At 37.9% G+C, this 17,484-nt stretch overlaps 1 protein-coding gene across 12 annotated transcripts in view; it reads left to right on the top strand.

Annotated features, from left to right (window-relative positions):
- Positions 1 to 17,484, top strand: part of LOC110202313 (pyruvate dehydrogenase E1 component subunit alpha, somatic form, mitochondrial-like) — a 48,756-nt gene that overhangs the window by 11,605 nt on the left and 19,667 nt on the right. For 4 of the 12 annotated variants that reach the window (XM_078146646.1, XM_078146647.1, XM_078146643.1 and 1 more), the window contains 2 exons: positions 11,194 to 11,297; positions 12,831 to 12,880. Coding sequence is in view for 8 of the 12 variants with exons in the window: in XM_078146643.1 (XP_078002769.1) it covers positions 11,194 to 11,297; positions 12,831 to 12,880 (154 nt within the window). In the remaining 4 variants the exon portion in view is untranslated. Of the gene's footprint in view, positions 1 to 11,193; positions 11,298 to 12,109; positions 12,156 to 12,830; positions 12,881 to 13,824; positions 16,124 to 17,484 lie in introns of those variants that run through there. The other 8 variants (XM_078146639.1, XM_078146638.1, XM_078146637.1 and 5 more) reach the window with 4 other exon arrangements.

Below are 17,484 nucleotides of genomic sequence, written 5' to 3'. Positions count from 1 at the left end.
AAAGTCCATATACTTTCTTGAAAGTACCTTCAACTGTTATAATGTCTTCAAGATAAAGAATATCAAGTAATTCTCCATTCACAATAAGATTTTTGTCACATGCATTGAATAAATATGACTACTTGAGCCAGTCCATTAACATCTGTATTTTCACCAACTGCAATTTAAAAAGATAATTTTCCAATTTTTACTTGTTTTTCACTTCTGTAAGTGGCAGTATTGTTAACTCTTTCCACAACAGTGTTTGACAATAATGAAATATTCTGAAAAGTTTTGGTTTGAAGAGGACAAAAAATTTCAGCAGCTTTCACCATACTCTCCTTTATAATTTCACCTGTTTAGCTACCGGTTCTGAAATAACATAATTAGCTTTGACCATGATCATATTTGACTTCATGGGTTTCTGTAAATACTCTTTATTGTTTTTGAAGTGAGACAAACATATTAATTTATCTTCTCTTATTTTGTCTAAATACTGATCATACTCAGAACAGTATATTTCACAGTGGCATTTTAAATTACATTCTTTGGGGACACTAATACTATGTCTACAAATTAGACATAAAATTATTTTCACTTAGGGAAATAATTCCCATTTGGTTTGAAAACTTCTGTCTTCTTTGCTTACTGATCTTAGAATGAGACATAATTTATACTCTTCCTGTGAGATAAAAAACAAATAATTCATTATTTTATATTTTACTATACATTTATAATTTTCTTACCTTAGTTAAAGTATAGTGAAGACTCTTCTTTTTTTAAGCTCTTTTACCTATAGCAAAGATTCACTGACTATCAAAGCAATAAAATTATGTCCTGCATACTATTTAACACAATGAATTTTAGCAATGCATGAATCAAAACTATAGAACAGCTTCCTGAACTGTGCCTAAAAGAACTGTGAAGGAGGAATTTCTTTGGGTTAGTGATGCAAAACTTCCCCTCTACTAACTCCCTACTGATGGGGAGCACATTTCAAAATCTTACAGATGCTATCACATGGTTCAAGAAAGACAAAGCATTACATGAGGACAGTGAAAAGATGAAGTGATGCCCCACACTTCCTGCTTTTGGCTTCTCTTTCTCAGAAATAACAATGTCTCATCCACTTTTCTATGTGAACTCCCATAGATTGCTTGCTACCAGCATTACCTTTCTCATGAGGCTGTTTGTTGTGAGGATCAAGTGAAAAAACATATATAAAGAGCTTTGCAAACTTATTTTAATTTATCAATTTTTAGTTTTCAACATTTACTTCCATAAGATTGTGAGTTCTAAATTTTCCTCCCCTTCCCTCTCCTTCCCCCTGCCCAAGATGTCATGCAATCTGATGTAGGCTCTACATATACATTCATAGTAAACCTGTTTCCACATTAGTCATGTTGTGAAAGAAGAGTCAGAATAAAAGAGAAAAGCCACACAAAAGAGAGAAAAATCAAAACAAAATAAAACAAAAACAAGAGAATAGTGTGCTTTGATCTGCATTCAGACTCCATAGTTCTTTCCCTGGATAGCATTTTCTATCATGAGTCTTTTGGAGTTGTCTTAGATCCTTCATTGCTGAGAAGAGCTAAGTCTATCAAAGTTAGTTATCCTGCAATGTTGCTGTTGCTGTGTACAATGTTCTCCTGATTCTGCTCACTTCACTTCACTCAGCATCAGTTCATGTAAGTCTTTCCAGGTTTTTCTGAAGTCTGCCTGCTCATCATTTCTTAGGAAACAATAATATTCCATTACATTCATATACCACAATTTGTTGAGCCATTCCCCAATTGATAGTATCCCCTCAATCTCCAACTCTTGGCTACCAGGAAAAGAGCTGCTATAAATATTTTTTGTACAAGTGAGTCATTTTCCCATTTTTATGATCTCTTTGGGATACAGCCCTAGAAGTGGTATTGCTGGGTCAAAAGATATGCACATTTTTACAGCCCTTTGGGCATAGAACTTTGCAAACTTTAAGATGCTAAATAAATCCAGTCTTTGCTGTTATTATATTCTAGATGAGAGGTTCCTTTGTCAGTCTCATGAATGTTATAAACTCCTTCAAATAATTTTATGTACAAAGGAAATCAATTTTATTAAAATACGATTATCAAAATGTATACAAACCAAAAACAAGAACACTTGTAAAGAGTATTTTGGAAGGGGGTAAATGATTATAATGGGTTGAGATGAAGGATTACTACAAATTAATGTCATTAAAATTAAGAGAGTATGTGACTCTGGGCAAGTCACTTAACCCCATTGCCTAGACAAAAAAATAAAATAAAATAAAATAAAATTAAGAGAGTGGATGAAGGGCATATTCCCTTGGTACCACATTCTTTTGTGAACTGTGAAAAGGAATGAAGTATCTATTAACTGCCTATTATGTGCAAAGTACTGTGGCAAGTGCTAATGATACAACCCCTGATGAGGTCAAAGAAAAATTTTATGAACACCTGGAGACCCTTATCATCATTGTGTCAAAAGAGGACAAGCTTATAATTCTGAGTGACTTTAATGGCAATAGTAGGCACAGACTATCAGACATGGCAAGGAGTCCTTGGAAGGAATGGGGTTAGAAACAGCAACAAGGACAGCAATGGTCCCTTACTGCTGAAGCTTTATGTGTCATGACCATCTCATCACCAACACTGTCTGCTGTTTACCTAAACACAATAAAATTTTGTGGATGTACCCTTGCAGCAAATACGTGTTTTGGCATATTGGCATAGACTATATCATTTAAGGAGAAAAGACAATGAAGATGTGAGAGTAATGAAGACTATGTGTGGTATAGCATTCTGGACTGATCCTGGACTTATCCTCTCCAAGCTAAACATACATGTTCAACAAAAGTAGCAGCCTCAAGGCAAGATGACTACAGAAGACTTAATACTAACAGATCAGAGTGCTTCTCTAAGTGAGGTTTGTTGCTAAATTGGAAGGAAAGCTGAGCCAATACAAGGTTGGTAACAGTGGAGCAGAAAAAAAAGTGGGCAGCTTTCAGAGATTTGGTGTATAGCACTGTATTTGCTCATTTGGGCCAGAACACTTGCAAACAAGTACAAAAAGCAAGATTTGTTTGATGAAAATGAAGGGAAAATTCAGAAGCTGCTAAATGAAAAATGAGAACTTCACAGTATTTACCGGCAGGATAGTTCATCCATCTCTAAGAAAGCAGTGTTTAAGTCCGTCAAAAGTAAAGTACAAGCAAAGCTTAGAGAGATGCAAGATTCTTGGCTCAGTAAGAAGCCATATGAAATTCCGTTTTACACTGATAGTAACAATCCAAAGCACTTTTATGATGCCTAAAGGTAATTTATGGGCCAAAGACCTATGTTGCCCCTCAGTGACTCAGTGCTGATGGAGCCACAGTGATTAGTAATAAGAACATGATCCTGTAGAGATAGGCCAAACATTTCCACAGTGTTCTCAACAGACTGTCATCAACCAATGCTGAAGCCATTGATCTTATATCTCAGGTTGAAGTCAGTTCCTCTCTAGCCAAACTTCCAAATGAAGAAGAGGTGTTTTTTTTTCTTTTACATAGTATTTTATTTTTCCAATTACATTTAAAGGCAATTTTAACATTCTTTTTTAAATAAAATTTTGAATTCCAAATTTTCTGCATTCCTCTTCCCTCCCACTTAAAATGGTAAAGAATTTGATATAGGTTATAATGTACATCATGTAACATATATTTCCATATTAGTTATTTGTGAAAGAAGAAACAGAACAAAAGAAAAAAACTACAAAAAATAAAGTGAAAATAGTGTGTTTTGATCTGCATTCAGACTCCATCAGTTAACTTTCTATAGATGTGCACAGCATTTTTCATCCTGAGTTTTTGTTAGGGATCTATAAGGATTTAGAGGGCCACAGGCTGTTCAAGAGGTCTCACTGATGGATGAAGGCCCCTCTCGGATGCTGATCTTTGAGCAAAGGTCGCCTGATTCGGTGCTCCACTGTATGGATCTGTAACAATCTTTAACTCCCCTAGTTATTGTATGGTCACCAAGCAGTCTGTTCTGGGATTGGAGTCAGATAAGTGCACAGGACTGCATGCACTGTCCTTGAGCACAGCATTGGCTATACACCATTGTAACTTGAGAAAGAGTTCCTGTTATTTTACTATATAAGTAAGTGCTTTGCTAAAAATAAAGGGAGTTGCTTCCATCCTGCCTCCCGCCTCATCAATGCGCATTCGAAATAGAAAATCAAGCTGGTCTTGATTCATCAGGTGATTGGGAAATCCTAGGCCCTAGGTAGGCTCTATAGCCAAGTGAACTAGTTGTGCACAACAAGTTTTTTGAAATTGTCTTGGATCATTGTATTGCTGAGAAGAGCTAAGTCAACCATAGTTGATCATTGCATAATGTTGTTACTGTGTACAGTGTTCTGGCTCTGCTAACTTCACTTTGCAATTCATGTAAATCTTTCCAGTTTTTTTCTGAAATCTTCCTGCTTGTCATTTCTTATAGTATAATAGTATTCTGTTGTATTCATATACCACAACTTATTCAGCCATTCCCCAATCGATGGGCATCTCCTCAATTTCTAGTTTTTTGCCGCTACAAAAAGAGCTGCTATAAATATTTTTGTACATGTAGGCCCTTTCCCCTTTGTTATGATCTCTTTGAGACACAGCCTTAGTTGTGGTATTGCTGGATCAAAAGGTATGCACAGTTTTGTAGCCCTTTGGGCATAGATACCAATTGCTCTCCAGAATGGTTGAATCAGTTAGAAAATCCACCAACAGTGTATTAATGTCCCAATTTTCCCTCATCTTGAAGAAGAGGTTTTGAATGGCATTAGGCTCCTCTTATGTGGCAAAGTACGTGCTGCTGATTCTATTCCAGCTACCACTGCTCATACAAAAGCTGATAGAAATTTTCCAGGTAATATCCCAAGAAAAGGTTATCCCCTAGAAGTTCAAGAATGCCTTCATTGTCTGTCTCTGTAAAGGAAACAGATATAGTTTGTCCTGTGACAATCACAGTGGGGTTTCTCTTTTAGTCATTGAAATCAAAATTCTTGCCAGAGTCCTCCTTAATAGGCCAATCCTTCACCTGAAATGTGATCATCTACCTGAGAGCCAGCGTGGCTTCAGAAAAGGCTGAGGAAGAGCTGATATGGTGTTTGTTGCTTGCTACCTCCAGGAGAAATGCCAGGAGCAAAATAGCTCTGTGTACATTTGTCGATCTAACCAAGGTTTTTGATACTGTCAGTCTTGAGGGCTTGTGAAAAATTATGGCAAAATTTGGCTGCCCAGAGAAGTTCATCAGTATTGTACATCAGTTTCATGACAGCATGCTTGCATGGGTTCTGAATAATGGAAAATGCTCTAGCGCTTTCCAAATCACCAATGGGGTGAAGTAGGGGGTATGTGCTTGCTCCCATACTTTTTAGCATAATGTTTTTAGTGATATTGTAGATGCTTTCAACGGGGATGAAAATGGCATTAAGGTCAAATACCGCACTGGCAGTAAATCATTTAACTTGAAAAGGCTGCAACTCAGCACTAACTGGAGGGAGAGTTGGTGTGTGACTTTTTGTTTGCGGATGATTGTGCACTCAGTGTAGCCTCTGAGGCTGCGATGTTACAAAGTATGGATCAGTTCTCTACTGCTTGTGCTAATTTTGGCCTAACAATTAACACCAAGAAAACAGAAGCTCTCCACCAGCCAGTACCACATCATCCATATATGGAAACATTCTTTACAGTAAATGGAGAAATTTTGAATGCTGTGGATAAGTTTGCTTACCTTGGCAGTATATTTTCTAAGAACGTACAAATAGATGGTGAGGTTGTTACACAGATTGCCAGAATTAGTTAGCTCAGTGTTTAGGGGCTTCAAAGGAAAAGTGTGGGAGAGAAGAGGTATTAGACTGCCCACCAAACTAAAGGGCAACAGAGCTATTGTGCTGACCTCATTGTAGTATACCTGTGCAACCTGGACAGTCTACCAATACCATGCCAGAAAATTGAACCACTTCCATTGGAATTGTCTTAGGAAGATTCTGAAGATCACCTGGCAATATAAAATACTAGATATTGAGATCTTTTCTTGAGCTGAACTGCCAAGCATTTAAACTCTACTGGGCCACATTGTTCAAATGGCAAAATATACGTTTGCCTAAAAGACTTTTACAGAGAGCTCACACAAGGCAAGCACTCACATGGAGGTCAGAATAAGCAATACAAGACCACTCTCAAAGTCTCTCTGAAGAACTTTGGAATAGTTAGTGAGACATAGGAGGCAATGGCAAAGGACCGTGGCATGTCTGCATCAAAGAAGGCACTGTACTCCATGTGCAAAACAGAATTGCAGTAGCTGAAAAGGAACATGAAATGCAAAAATTAAGACATGTCTCCTCCAAATATTCATGTAGGCTATTTGTGCCCAACCTGTGTTGGAGCATTCTGAGCCCATATTGGTCTGATCACCTACAGTGGTACACACTGTACTTTGACCTCAACATAGTGATGTCATTTGGGTCCTCTTTGAGAATAAAGGACAACAACCAACCAGCAACCATTTGAGAAATGATGACTTTATCAGAAAAACTTGGGGTAAATATTTTATATTCCTTCATTGTCTATGGTACCTTTTAGCAAAATATAGTTTCACTGGTTATCCCTTTTAAGGAGGTCTATTTCTGTTTTTGCTTTGCCTGAGATCATGATTTCTCCTGCTTTTTTTTTTTGCCTATTAGAGCATATTAGATTCTGTTTCAGCCTTTCATTTTAATTCTCTGTGCATCTTTCTGTTTCAAGTGTGTCTCTTGTACACAACATATTGTTGGATTCTGGTTTCTAGTCCATTCTACTCTCTGCTTCCACTTGATGGGTGATTTCATCCCATACATGGTCACAGTTATGATTACTAACTGCGTATTTCCCTGTATCCTTTTTTAGTTTCTTCTTCTCTCTTTTTTTATCCTATTCATCCTCAAAGTCAATTTTGCTTCTAACCACTGCCTTCCTTAATCTGTCCTTTCTTTTATCATCTCTCCCCTTTCTCTTATCCTCTTTCCTTCCTATTTCCCTATTGGGTAAATTACATTTCTGTACATTATTGAATGTGATATATATATATCTCCTTCCCTCTTTGAACCAATTCCAAACAGAGTGAGGTTCAGGCATTGAGTGCCACCTCCCCTTACCATTTTCCCCTCCACTCCTTGTGTGCCTCTTTTAATATTTTCCCCATTCTACCTCTTCCTTTCCCTCCCTGCTCCCAGTGCATCCCTATTTCTCACTTCTTATTTTTTGGAGATCATTCCAACATAATCAACTCACCTGTTCCCTCTGCCTATGTAAACTCCTTTTAACTGTGCAAATAATGATAAACTTCTTAGGAGTCACATGTATCATTTTCCAATATGGGAAGGTAAATAGTTTAACTTTATTGATTACTCTTTATTGATTAACTTATGATTACTCTGTCATGTTTACTTTTTTATGTTTCTCTTGAGTTTTCTGTTTGAATGTCAGATTTTCTATTTAGCTCTTGTCTTTTCATCAGAAATGCTGGGAAGTACTCTCTCTCATTAAATATCCATTTTCCTCTTGAAAGATTATACTCAGTTTTGCTGGGTAGTTTATTCTTGATTGTAATATTAGCCCTTTTGCCTTCCAGAATATCATATTCCAAGCCTTCTGCTCCTTTAACACTGAAGCTGCTAAATCTTGTGTGATCCTTACTGTGGCTTTACAATATTTGAGCTGTTTCTTTCTGAGTGCTTGAAGTATTTTCTCTCTTACATAAGAATCCTGGAATTTGGCTAAAATATTCCTCAAAGTTTTCATTTTAGGATCTCTTTCAGAAGGTGTTGGTGGATTCTTTCATTTTTTTCTTTTACTCTCTGGATCTAAGATATCAATGCAGTTTTCCTTGATAATTTCTTGAAATATGATGTCACCTCTTTCTTTGATCATGACTTTCAGGTAGTCCGATAATTCTTTAATTATCTCTCCTTGATATATCTCCAGGTCAGTTGTTTTTCCGATGAGATAGTTCACATTTTCTTCTTTTTTTCGTTCTTTTAATTTTGTTTTATTGTTGTTTGATGTCTCATTAAGTACATCCACTTCTACTTGCTTAATTCCAATTTTTAAGAAATAATTTTCTTCAGTGAGCTTTTGTACCTGTTTTAAAAAATATGGCCAGTTCTATTTTTAAGGATTTATTTTGTTCAGTGAATTTTTGTTCTTCTTTATCATTAGGCCTATTCTGTTATTTAAGGTTTTATTTTCTTCAGTATTATTTCGTGCTTCCTTTATCAAACTATTGATTCTCTTTTCATAATTTTCTTGCCTCACTCTTTTTTCTTTTCCCAATTTTTTTCCTTGCCATTTTTATCTTTTTCTTTAAGTCTTCTGGGAATTCTTGTTGGTCTTTGGTCAAATGAACATTTTACTTTGAAGCTGTGTTTTAGCTGTTTTCACATTGTTGTCTTCTGAGTTTATGTCTTGGTCTTCCCTGCCATCGTATTTTTTTATGGTCAAATTCTTTTTTGTTGTTGTTTGCTCATTTTTTCCAGCCTATTTCTTAATTTTGAGTTTTGTGTTAAAGTTGGACTCTGCTTACCTTGGAGTGAGGAAGCCCTGTGCCAAGCTTCAGGCTTATGCTATTATTTTCTGAGCTAGTTCAAGGGGTCTGCAAGTTTTTGGTGCCAGGGTGCTGTGATCCTGAGAGGAGTACAGTCACTACTGTCTTTGTCTGCACTGTGGTCTTTACCCAGGAGAGTCTCCTGGCCCCTGCTGCTGCAAGAACTTGTGTTCTCTTTGCTTTGGAGCTATTACTAGGGCCCCTATTTCTTTGTAACCAACTTCCAGTACTCCTTTCCACCCTGGAACTTCAACTTCAATGGGCAATAGAGTTGCCAATCAGTGCCAGCTGCACCAAATGCCAGCAAAGGGTCCCATATAATTTTTTTGACCAGTTGTCCACTCCCTTTACCATCCTTGGGCTGAGAGCTGCAAAAACTGCTGTTGCTGCCATGGCCACTTTGCTGCCACCACACGTGTAGCTTCCAGACAGGCCTCCACGCTGGTTTCACAAACTTCTTCTGCTGACCTGTTAAGTTTTCTTAGACAGAAAAAAGAATGTGTCCCCCCAATCTTTTGTTGGTTCGCTTCTCCAGAATTTGATTTGAGCATTATTTTAAAGCTGTTTGGAGGAAATGCTGAGAGATTCAGCTGAATTGCCTCTAGTCTGCCATCTTGGCTCCACTCACCTCACCCCACTCATTTCTTATAGCACAATATTATTCCATCCAATTATATACCACAACTTGTTCAGTCATTGCCCAGTTGATGGACTTTCCCTCAATTTCCAATTCTTTGCTACTTTGCTACAAATATTTTGTGCATGTGGGTCTTTTTCTCTTTCTTTGATTTTTTTGAGGTACAGACCTAGTAGTGGTATTGCTGGATCAAAGGATATGCACAGTTTTCTAGCCCTTTGGGCATAGTTCTAAATTAGTGGATCTCATTTTTACAATATTTTGATAACTGGATTTGAATACAATTTATTTTCTTGGAAAGGCAATGCATTTCATCTCATGCATTTCAAAACATTGTTCTGAGAAGGGTTCTTGAGGCTTCATCAGATATGTCTGTACCCAGGAGTTTACAAAAAGGGTTAAGGGTCCCTCTGCTAGTCGAAAGAACTCACAACTTCAGTGTCATCCTTAATTTCTCATGTTCCCTCATACCAGAGTTGCCAAAAATTTTAATTTCTAACTCTACATCTCTCAATCTGTCCCTTACTCTTCAAACCTAAAACTACCATTCTTGTTTGTAATAATCTCCTCATTGGTTTTCCTGCCTCAAGTCTCTGTCCTCCCATCCATCTTCCAATAGATGCCAAAATGATTTTTCAGAAGCACAGGCCTGACCATATTTTGACTCCCTTACTCAGGAAACTCCAGTGGCTTCCATAATACCTCTAGAATCAAATGAACATAGATTCTTTACTAACATGGTTTCAACCTACTTTTCCTAGCCTTATTACACATTACTCCTTTTCATATACACTAAGATCTAGCTAAACAATACTCATCATATATTCTGCTCCATCTCCCTTCTCTACGCTTTCTGTTTTTCATGGCCATGAATACATTCCCTACTCATCTTATTCTCTTAGAATCCAAAGTGATATCATGGTTAAAGTGATGTTAGACTTTAAGGCAGGAAGCCTTGTATTCAAATCTCTCCTCTGAAACTTGTTAGCTATGTGAATACTCGGTAATTCTATTATCTCCTCGAACTCCAGTTTCCTCAGTCTGATAAATGAAGGGTTAGACTTCCATTCCTAAATCTATAATCTTATGATCCTTGCAAGACTAGTTCAAACATAAAAAATTTTGATCAGCCTAATGGCTGGTGTCTTCCAGTTTACCCACCCCAAAATTATCTTCCATCTAATTTGCATCTATTTGTTTATATGTCTCTGATATGTTTGTCAGTCAAATGATAAGCTCCTTGAGGGTGGGGACTATGCTGCGTCTTCAAACTTTTATATCCTACAGTGTCAAACACAGTAGGCACTTAATAAATGTAGTTAATTTAGGTGATCACCAATATTCCCACTGTTATTTTATATACTTTAAAATGGCTTCAGTTTAAGTGATGTCTAAGAAATTCTCAAAATGCAAAAAAAGGTACTCTTTGATAGATTCCAAAAATTACTGGAGAAGTAAGGGGTTGGCATGCAGAGGAAACACATTTTATCACCAAACACTAGGGAAGCCCAACTCCCAAAGATGATTATTATCAATTGTATTCTCTTGTACAATTCAGAATAAGGTCTGGAGAAAAATATGGAGTCTTGTATTAAAGAGGCAACCAAATTGTTAAGAATCACTGGGAAATTTTAAATATGCCTAAAATTGAGGCTGGTTTTCATCCATTTACTATGAAAACCCATAGGACAAGTGTCACCACCTAAGTCCTCATTACAGCAAGTGACCCCAGGTGACAATGGACAAGTGGTGCTTTGTGATGTCAGGCTGTTGTGTCAGATCTCTGTCTGGGCTGGGACCATAGGATTCAGTCCTAATGAGTGTTTTTAAAAGCACATTGCTGTATATTCTTTGCATCTCTGTATGTAGTTCTCTTAGGAAGAACTATTATTTTTCTGAAGTAACTAATTTATTGTTGCTTTGTTTTTATTTTGTTTGTTCTCCACTAATTAGAGGAGGCTTCTGGTTCCTGAGGCCTCTGGGAATTTGTCTGATGCAGGTCTCACATTTAGACACTTAACCTGCTTTGATTGCTGCTTTCCTTACTACTTCTACTGGTAAGAGACTTTTTTGGGATTAGATGACGTGGGCAGTGAGGGTAAGATGTGGGGTAGAGGAGAGATAGTCTAGCAGTCAGGAGTGGGAAACCTGCGAGGCCACATGGGGCCTTCTAGGTCCTTGGGTGCAGTCTTTGGACTGAGTCCAAGTTTTACAGAACAAATCCTTTTATCAAGGGCATTTGTTCTGTGAAGTTTGGATTCAGTCAAAGGGCCGCACTTGAGGACTCAGAGGGCCACATGTGGCCTCGAGGCCACAGGTTCCCCACTCCTGTAAGCTGACCTAAATTTGTGCCTGTGGCTTAGGTTTATCACAATCTTGTTTCTTTCCAATTCCCTCAGTAAGGATCACAAAATCTTCCATAAGCTCAAAATAACATTTCATGTCCTTGAATTAAAAACATAAATGCATACAGGAAAACACTTTTTAAAGACAGTGCTGTTTGTTTTTTGAGCCTATAGGCCTATGAGAAATTTTTGCAAGAATATTTGCAAAGCTGGTCTTAGAAGACAGGAAAAGAATACTTATCACAAAAAGATCATAGTGACTAATTTTCTCTCTAAAGAAGTTATAGGATGAGAAGGCACTTTCTCACCCTTCTTTGTAAAGGTAAGAACTTTAGGTGTAGAACAGTGTACCTCATATCAGCCTATTTTGATGTTAGTTTTGAAGAGCAAAACAGCTTTTTTTTTTTCATTCTCTGTAATAAGGGAGATAGATGGTTCTTAGTGGGAGTGGAGTGAGGAGTACATTAGGAATATAAGTGATGTAAAAACCACAGATAAAAACAATAATTGTATTTTTAAAACAGAAACTGAGATCAAGGAGGAAAATAAAAATATCATGGAAATCACCAGGTAATATTTAGAATTATGCCTTAGAATTTCATTCCTTTAATTTAGAAAAATTGATGCACAAAGCCAGTTGTTGATTTTTTCCCCCTCAGTTTATATCTTCACAAAAATTTACATATCATTCCCTTTTAAAAAATTTTTAATAAAAGCAAGGGGAATGTGCAAGATGAAGAGAAATGAAGATTTGAAAAAGAAAGGACCAGGAAGGCAATGACTAGTTTCACATATTAGACCAATTGTGTTGAGGGCTAGTAAAGTAGAGATACATAATAGCTCTCTGTATATTAACAATTCCCCAGTGTGGGGATGTTAGGAAGTTGGTTTGAAACAGAGGTTCTTTACTTATAGTCTACAGTCTCCCAAAGGTTCTGTGTTTAGTTTTCAGGGGATTCATAAGAACATATCTATATTTTTGCTAAACTCTTTACTAAAATTTAGCATTTCTTTCGTTATTTAAAAAAAATTATTCTGAGAAGGGGGTCCATAGACTTCAGCAGACTGCCAAAGTAGGGAGTTTAAGACAAAAAGAACAGTTTACAAATTTAACACCTTGTTTAAAAACAGACATATCTGGGCAGCAGTACAGCAGTAGTCATATAAGAGATTGTCTTTTGATAACCTTTTTTAGAAGGATCCCAGGATTATTGCCATGGTTTATTAATATATTATCTTTTCAAGGAAATCCTTCAATGGAAAAATGGGAAAAATAGTTGGGGCATTTCCAAAAGGTGAGAGCTTTGATTTTAATTCATTTCAGTTAGACTCCATCCCATCTCTCTTTGTGACCTGTGTATATGTGTGCATTTGTGGTGTGTGTGTGTATGTGTGTGTGTATGATACTTTTCCATCTGAACCTGACCCTGTTCTGAGGTCCAATAGGTCCTTTGGAAAGATTGCATGGTTGAAGGAATCCGAAAATCTGGGTTCTAGCCTTGTCTCTGTCACTTACTATTTTCTTGTGGGTAAATAAATCTCTTAATCATTCCACCTTAATATTCTGGATTGAAGTCCTGGTTTTATAATTTAAATATTAGCCATACCTATGATCTTGTACAAGATTCCGTGTGCATCATTTTTCTTGTGTTTAAGCCAGGGCAGCTGGTGATGTAGAGGATAGAGCACTAGGCCTAGAGTCTGAAAGATGTGAGAGCAAATCTGGCCTTGTGACCCTGCACATTAACCTCTATTTGCCTCAGTTTTTCCTACTGCAACATTGAGATAATAATAGCATCTACCTCCTAGGGTTGTTGTGAGGATCAAATGAGGTAATATTTAGCTTGGCACATTGCCTGTCATCTAGTAGGTGCTATATAAATGTTAACTAATTTTATCATTATTAATATTATTAATATTTATGCTACCTCTGCCTCACAGGTTGTTTCAGGCAAGCACATTAAGTGTAAACGTTGTTACAGGTATATAATGATCTCTTTTCACATCTATCAAATGGGGATAATAATATGTAGTTGCAAGGGTTTCTAGTGTGGATCTAATGAAACAGCTTAGGTGAAGGCACTGTGAAAAGCTAAAAATGGAATGTAAGGCTTTCTTCCTGCTTCACCCCGGGCTATCATCTCTTCCCTGGATCCCCAACACCAAGTTGCTTTCCCCTTCAGCCAGGGGGTATGGTAGCTCCTTCCCCTCACTTTCACTGTCTCTTCTTCACCTTCAGCCTTGGTCCTGGTTCCTCCAAAAAATGTTTCTTACCAGACCCAGTCAGTGCTAATACCATGTCCACCACATCGGATTGCACCATTGTCCAAATTTGGTACAGATTGTCACCAGGCTGAGGCTGAACAGATGCTTTGCCTAAAAAAGCAGGTTGTCTGCAAGTCCCTACTCATCATGGGAGGGATCACTCACAATTTCCTGACTCTAGCCACCAGGAAAAAGCTGTACCCCTTGTGAATAAGAAGAACACAGATGAATTATCCCAACACAAACCTTGAAAGACACTCAAGTTTGCTCTTCAGGAATAAGATTCCACGCATCGGAGCTCTGTATCCTGGAGATCACCAGACCAACAAATTTGTAACCTTCAGGTCTGATTGCAATAAGATCAGGGGCCTAGATGGGCCAGCAATCTCCAATTACAAAGCTGAGCCAAGTTTCAGGCCCTCAGAGGGAAGGAAGGTGACATTCCAATTAGAAGGCAGAAAGCTGAACAGGGCCACAGTTACAACAGCACATGATTCTGGTCCTTGTTCTGAAGCCAAACTATTAAGAAACCGTCAACAATTCTGAACTCAGTTGCTAGGGACCAAGCATGGAAGAGATCATATTCTGACCACCAGGATAAACATAATGTGGATTCCATTGAGCAAGCCAAACTCAAAGTTGGATCCCAGCACCAGGCTAACGTTCAACTGAGCCCTGAAGACCAGTGTACACATCTGCTCAACAGACACCAAAAGATAGCAGCACTAGGCCCTGAAACCAAGGCAATAAAACAATCAAATAAGAGAAGCTGGTCAGAGTTTTTCCATGGTTGTGATCACCAGGCCATAATTCCGCTGAGTCACCAACATCAGGCACAGGTTGCCCTGGACCTTGTCTCTGAGGACTTCTTCCACTAAACCACACACATGTAAAATCTGAGGAACCCATTCACATGAGCATGATGTGTAGATGTCCAAGAAAATCTCAGTCCTTTATTTTCCAGCAAGCCAGGATTCCACCTTGCTGTGTCTGTTCATCCAGGCCTCAACTGTTGAAGACTCTATCTAGCTCTGATTGCTGTACGACAGTGACTCTACCAGTGCTTGAGCACCACTCAAATGCTCCACTTCATCCCAGTGTCCAAGACATATCAGTCCCCGAAAAGTCTGCTTTACATGTAACTGAGGCTCCAAAAAGTCAATGCTGCCAGGCTAAGGCTACACAGATCTCTGACTACCGAGATAAGAAACACACCAGATCCACACTGAGCAGAATAGAGGCAAATCCAGATGTTTGCATGACATCAAACCTTACGCCCCTAAGGAGCAAACTCACACTACAAAATTTGTTGATGATGTCATAAACTCCATCCCCAAGGAAAAAATAAAGAGTGATTACTCTAACCAGGTTCAGCTATGGCAGATGAAGGAATGTCCCAGCCGTACCCATTGGCCTAGTCAACATTTGTCTGCTAATGATAACAGCTGTTCAGTTTGTTCCTCATGGATCCCAAATGCTTCTCCTCATGTTGACAGGAGGATCACTATGCCAACATCCTTTCCTTGTCGAGAGAAAAAGAGTGTCAGATTTTTCCTCGAAGCACCCCAGTCAAAGACAAGCCCTACTTCTAAGACCCCACATGCCCTTTCTTCTAAACTCAAGCCTGTATACCCTTCACCAGCTTTTCCCTCATGCTCTCACTCAGACCCTGTACGACTGGCTCCATTAAGACCCAGGCTCACTTGACTTGACTTTATACGTTGCAAATATCAGCAGCCTAAGGATGAAATAACATCACCACTGTTTTGGGGAGAAATACCTTTAACAAGCAAGAACTACATAAAAGAGATGTCGATGAGACAAAACACATGTCCTATATCTCTGCTACAGAAATTTGAAAATAGGATAAACAATTAAAATGTCATCTTTTCTTTTGTATATCAGTGCATCCCTTATATGTTCTCTCTTAAGCTTGGCTCTGAGCTTATGTGTTAAATGTTATTTTAAATATGGAGTCATCACACCTTTCTTTTCTTGGGATTGATAAGAGAAACAAGTTATGGACCCTCATAGTCAGCAGGTATTTATTGATACTTACTATGAGTCAGGCACTGGCAAGAAAAAGTCAGCCAGTAATTAGCATTCATTAAGCACCAGCTATCTTTCAGGTACTGTGTTAAGCACTTGGAATTTTTTAAAAAGGCAAAAAAGGAGTCCGTGCTCTCAAGGAGCTCACAGTCTAATGAGGAGACACCAAGAGAACAAGCATATGCCAAATATGTATGCTTGTATATATACATATGTGTGTGTGTGTTTGTTATATATAAATATGCATATATATATGTGTGTGTGTGTGTGTGTCTGTGTGTGTGTGTGTGTGTGTATACGTGCACTCATTTTGTTCAAAGTATTGAACATAAACTATCAATGATAGGCCTTAACAAAACACTGTATATAGTGAATAATATGTAATTAGTGTGGGAAGATGAGTTGGACCCAGAGTGTCCATGACTTTAAATGCAAAACAGAAGAGGGTGGATTTTATCCTAGAGTCTCCTGGCAGCCACAGTCTTGTATATAATAGAATGTTCACAGCTGTACTTTTTGTTATAGCAGCCAGTCAGTTAACAAGCATTTATTAAGTGCCTCCTATGTGCCAAGCATTGTGCTGAGTGAAGAGAATACAAAGAAAGGCAAAAACAGTCCTTGCTCTCTCATGTGAGAGATCTTACAGTTTTGCACAATATTAGGAACAACATAGGTGCCCATTCCCTGGAAAATGGTTGAGCAAATTATGTATAGGAATGTTGTGGAATACTATTGTGCCATAAGAAATTATGAGTATGAGGAGTTCATAGAAACATAACTAATATAACTAATGGCCTAAGGCCCTTCTTGCTGTTGGGTCATGTAGTCTACGATAGTCCTAGCAGACTGATAACTAAAGTGTCAGCTACACTAAATATATCTATTTCCTCATTGTCTCTCATATGGAATTTATTCCAAGAAAATCTCTAAATACAACACATCTCTAAGTTTCCACAAATGTGGGTAAATGGTACAGAGTTCCCACATAAATACTGAAGGTAGATGTGCATATGGGTAGAGGTCAATTTTTATTTCAATCTGAAGTCAATGCAAAAACTCTCAAAGACTCACAGGACCCTATTAACATATAGTGAAAACAACCTAAAGCATTCACAGTTTCTCTTAGAATAAACTAAACTTGAGGATGTCTTTAAAATAAATGACATTCTAGTGGTTCTTTATCTCTCTCATAGGGTCCTAACAGAGTCCTTCCCTGATTTACAGTGTCATCCTATGCTTTGAATTCCTCCCAAAGGCAGACACTGTTGGGGGTGCTGAATTCACAATCTTCATTCCATACAGAATAAATGTGATGGTCAATGAGGATATCACAGTGAAGTGAGAATGCAAACCAGTAGGATGTCACAAATAATATTCTAGAGTACACCATCTTTAGGATCCCATAAATGACTAGGAGGTGGTGAGAATACCAAAATTCAGTTATTATTTTTATTGACTTTAAGTTAAACATTGCTTTTGACTCAGTAGGCCTGAAGGCTGTCCTCAAAAAGCTATGAATTGTGTGAAATTATTCAAAGTTTTTTGACAGATGTAACTAATAGGCTAATTCTGGAAGCGGCTTGGC

Source organism: Phascolarctos cinereus, unplaced genomic scaffold, assembly GCF_003287225.1.
Source record: "Phascolarctos cinereus isolate Bilbo 61053 unplaced genomic scaffold, phaCin_HiC Scaffold_726;HRSCAF=1367, whole genome shotgun sequence".
In the NCBI taxonomy this organism is placed as follows: Eukaryota; Metazoa; Chordata; class Mammalia; order Diprotodontia; family Phascolarctidae; genus Phascolarctos; species Phascolarctos cinereus.
The sequence above is the reverse complement of the archived record's forward strand: the minus strand, read 5'-3'. Positions and strand labels throughout refer to the sequence as shown.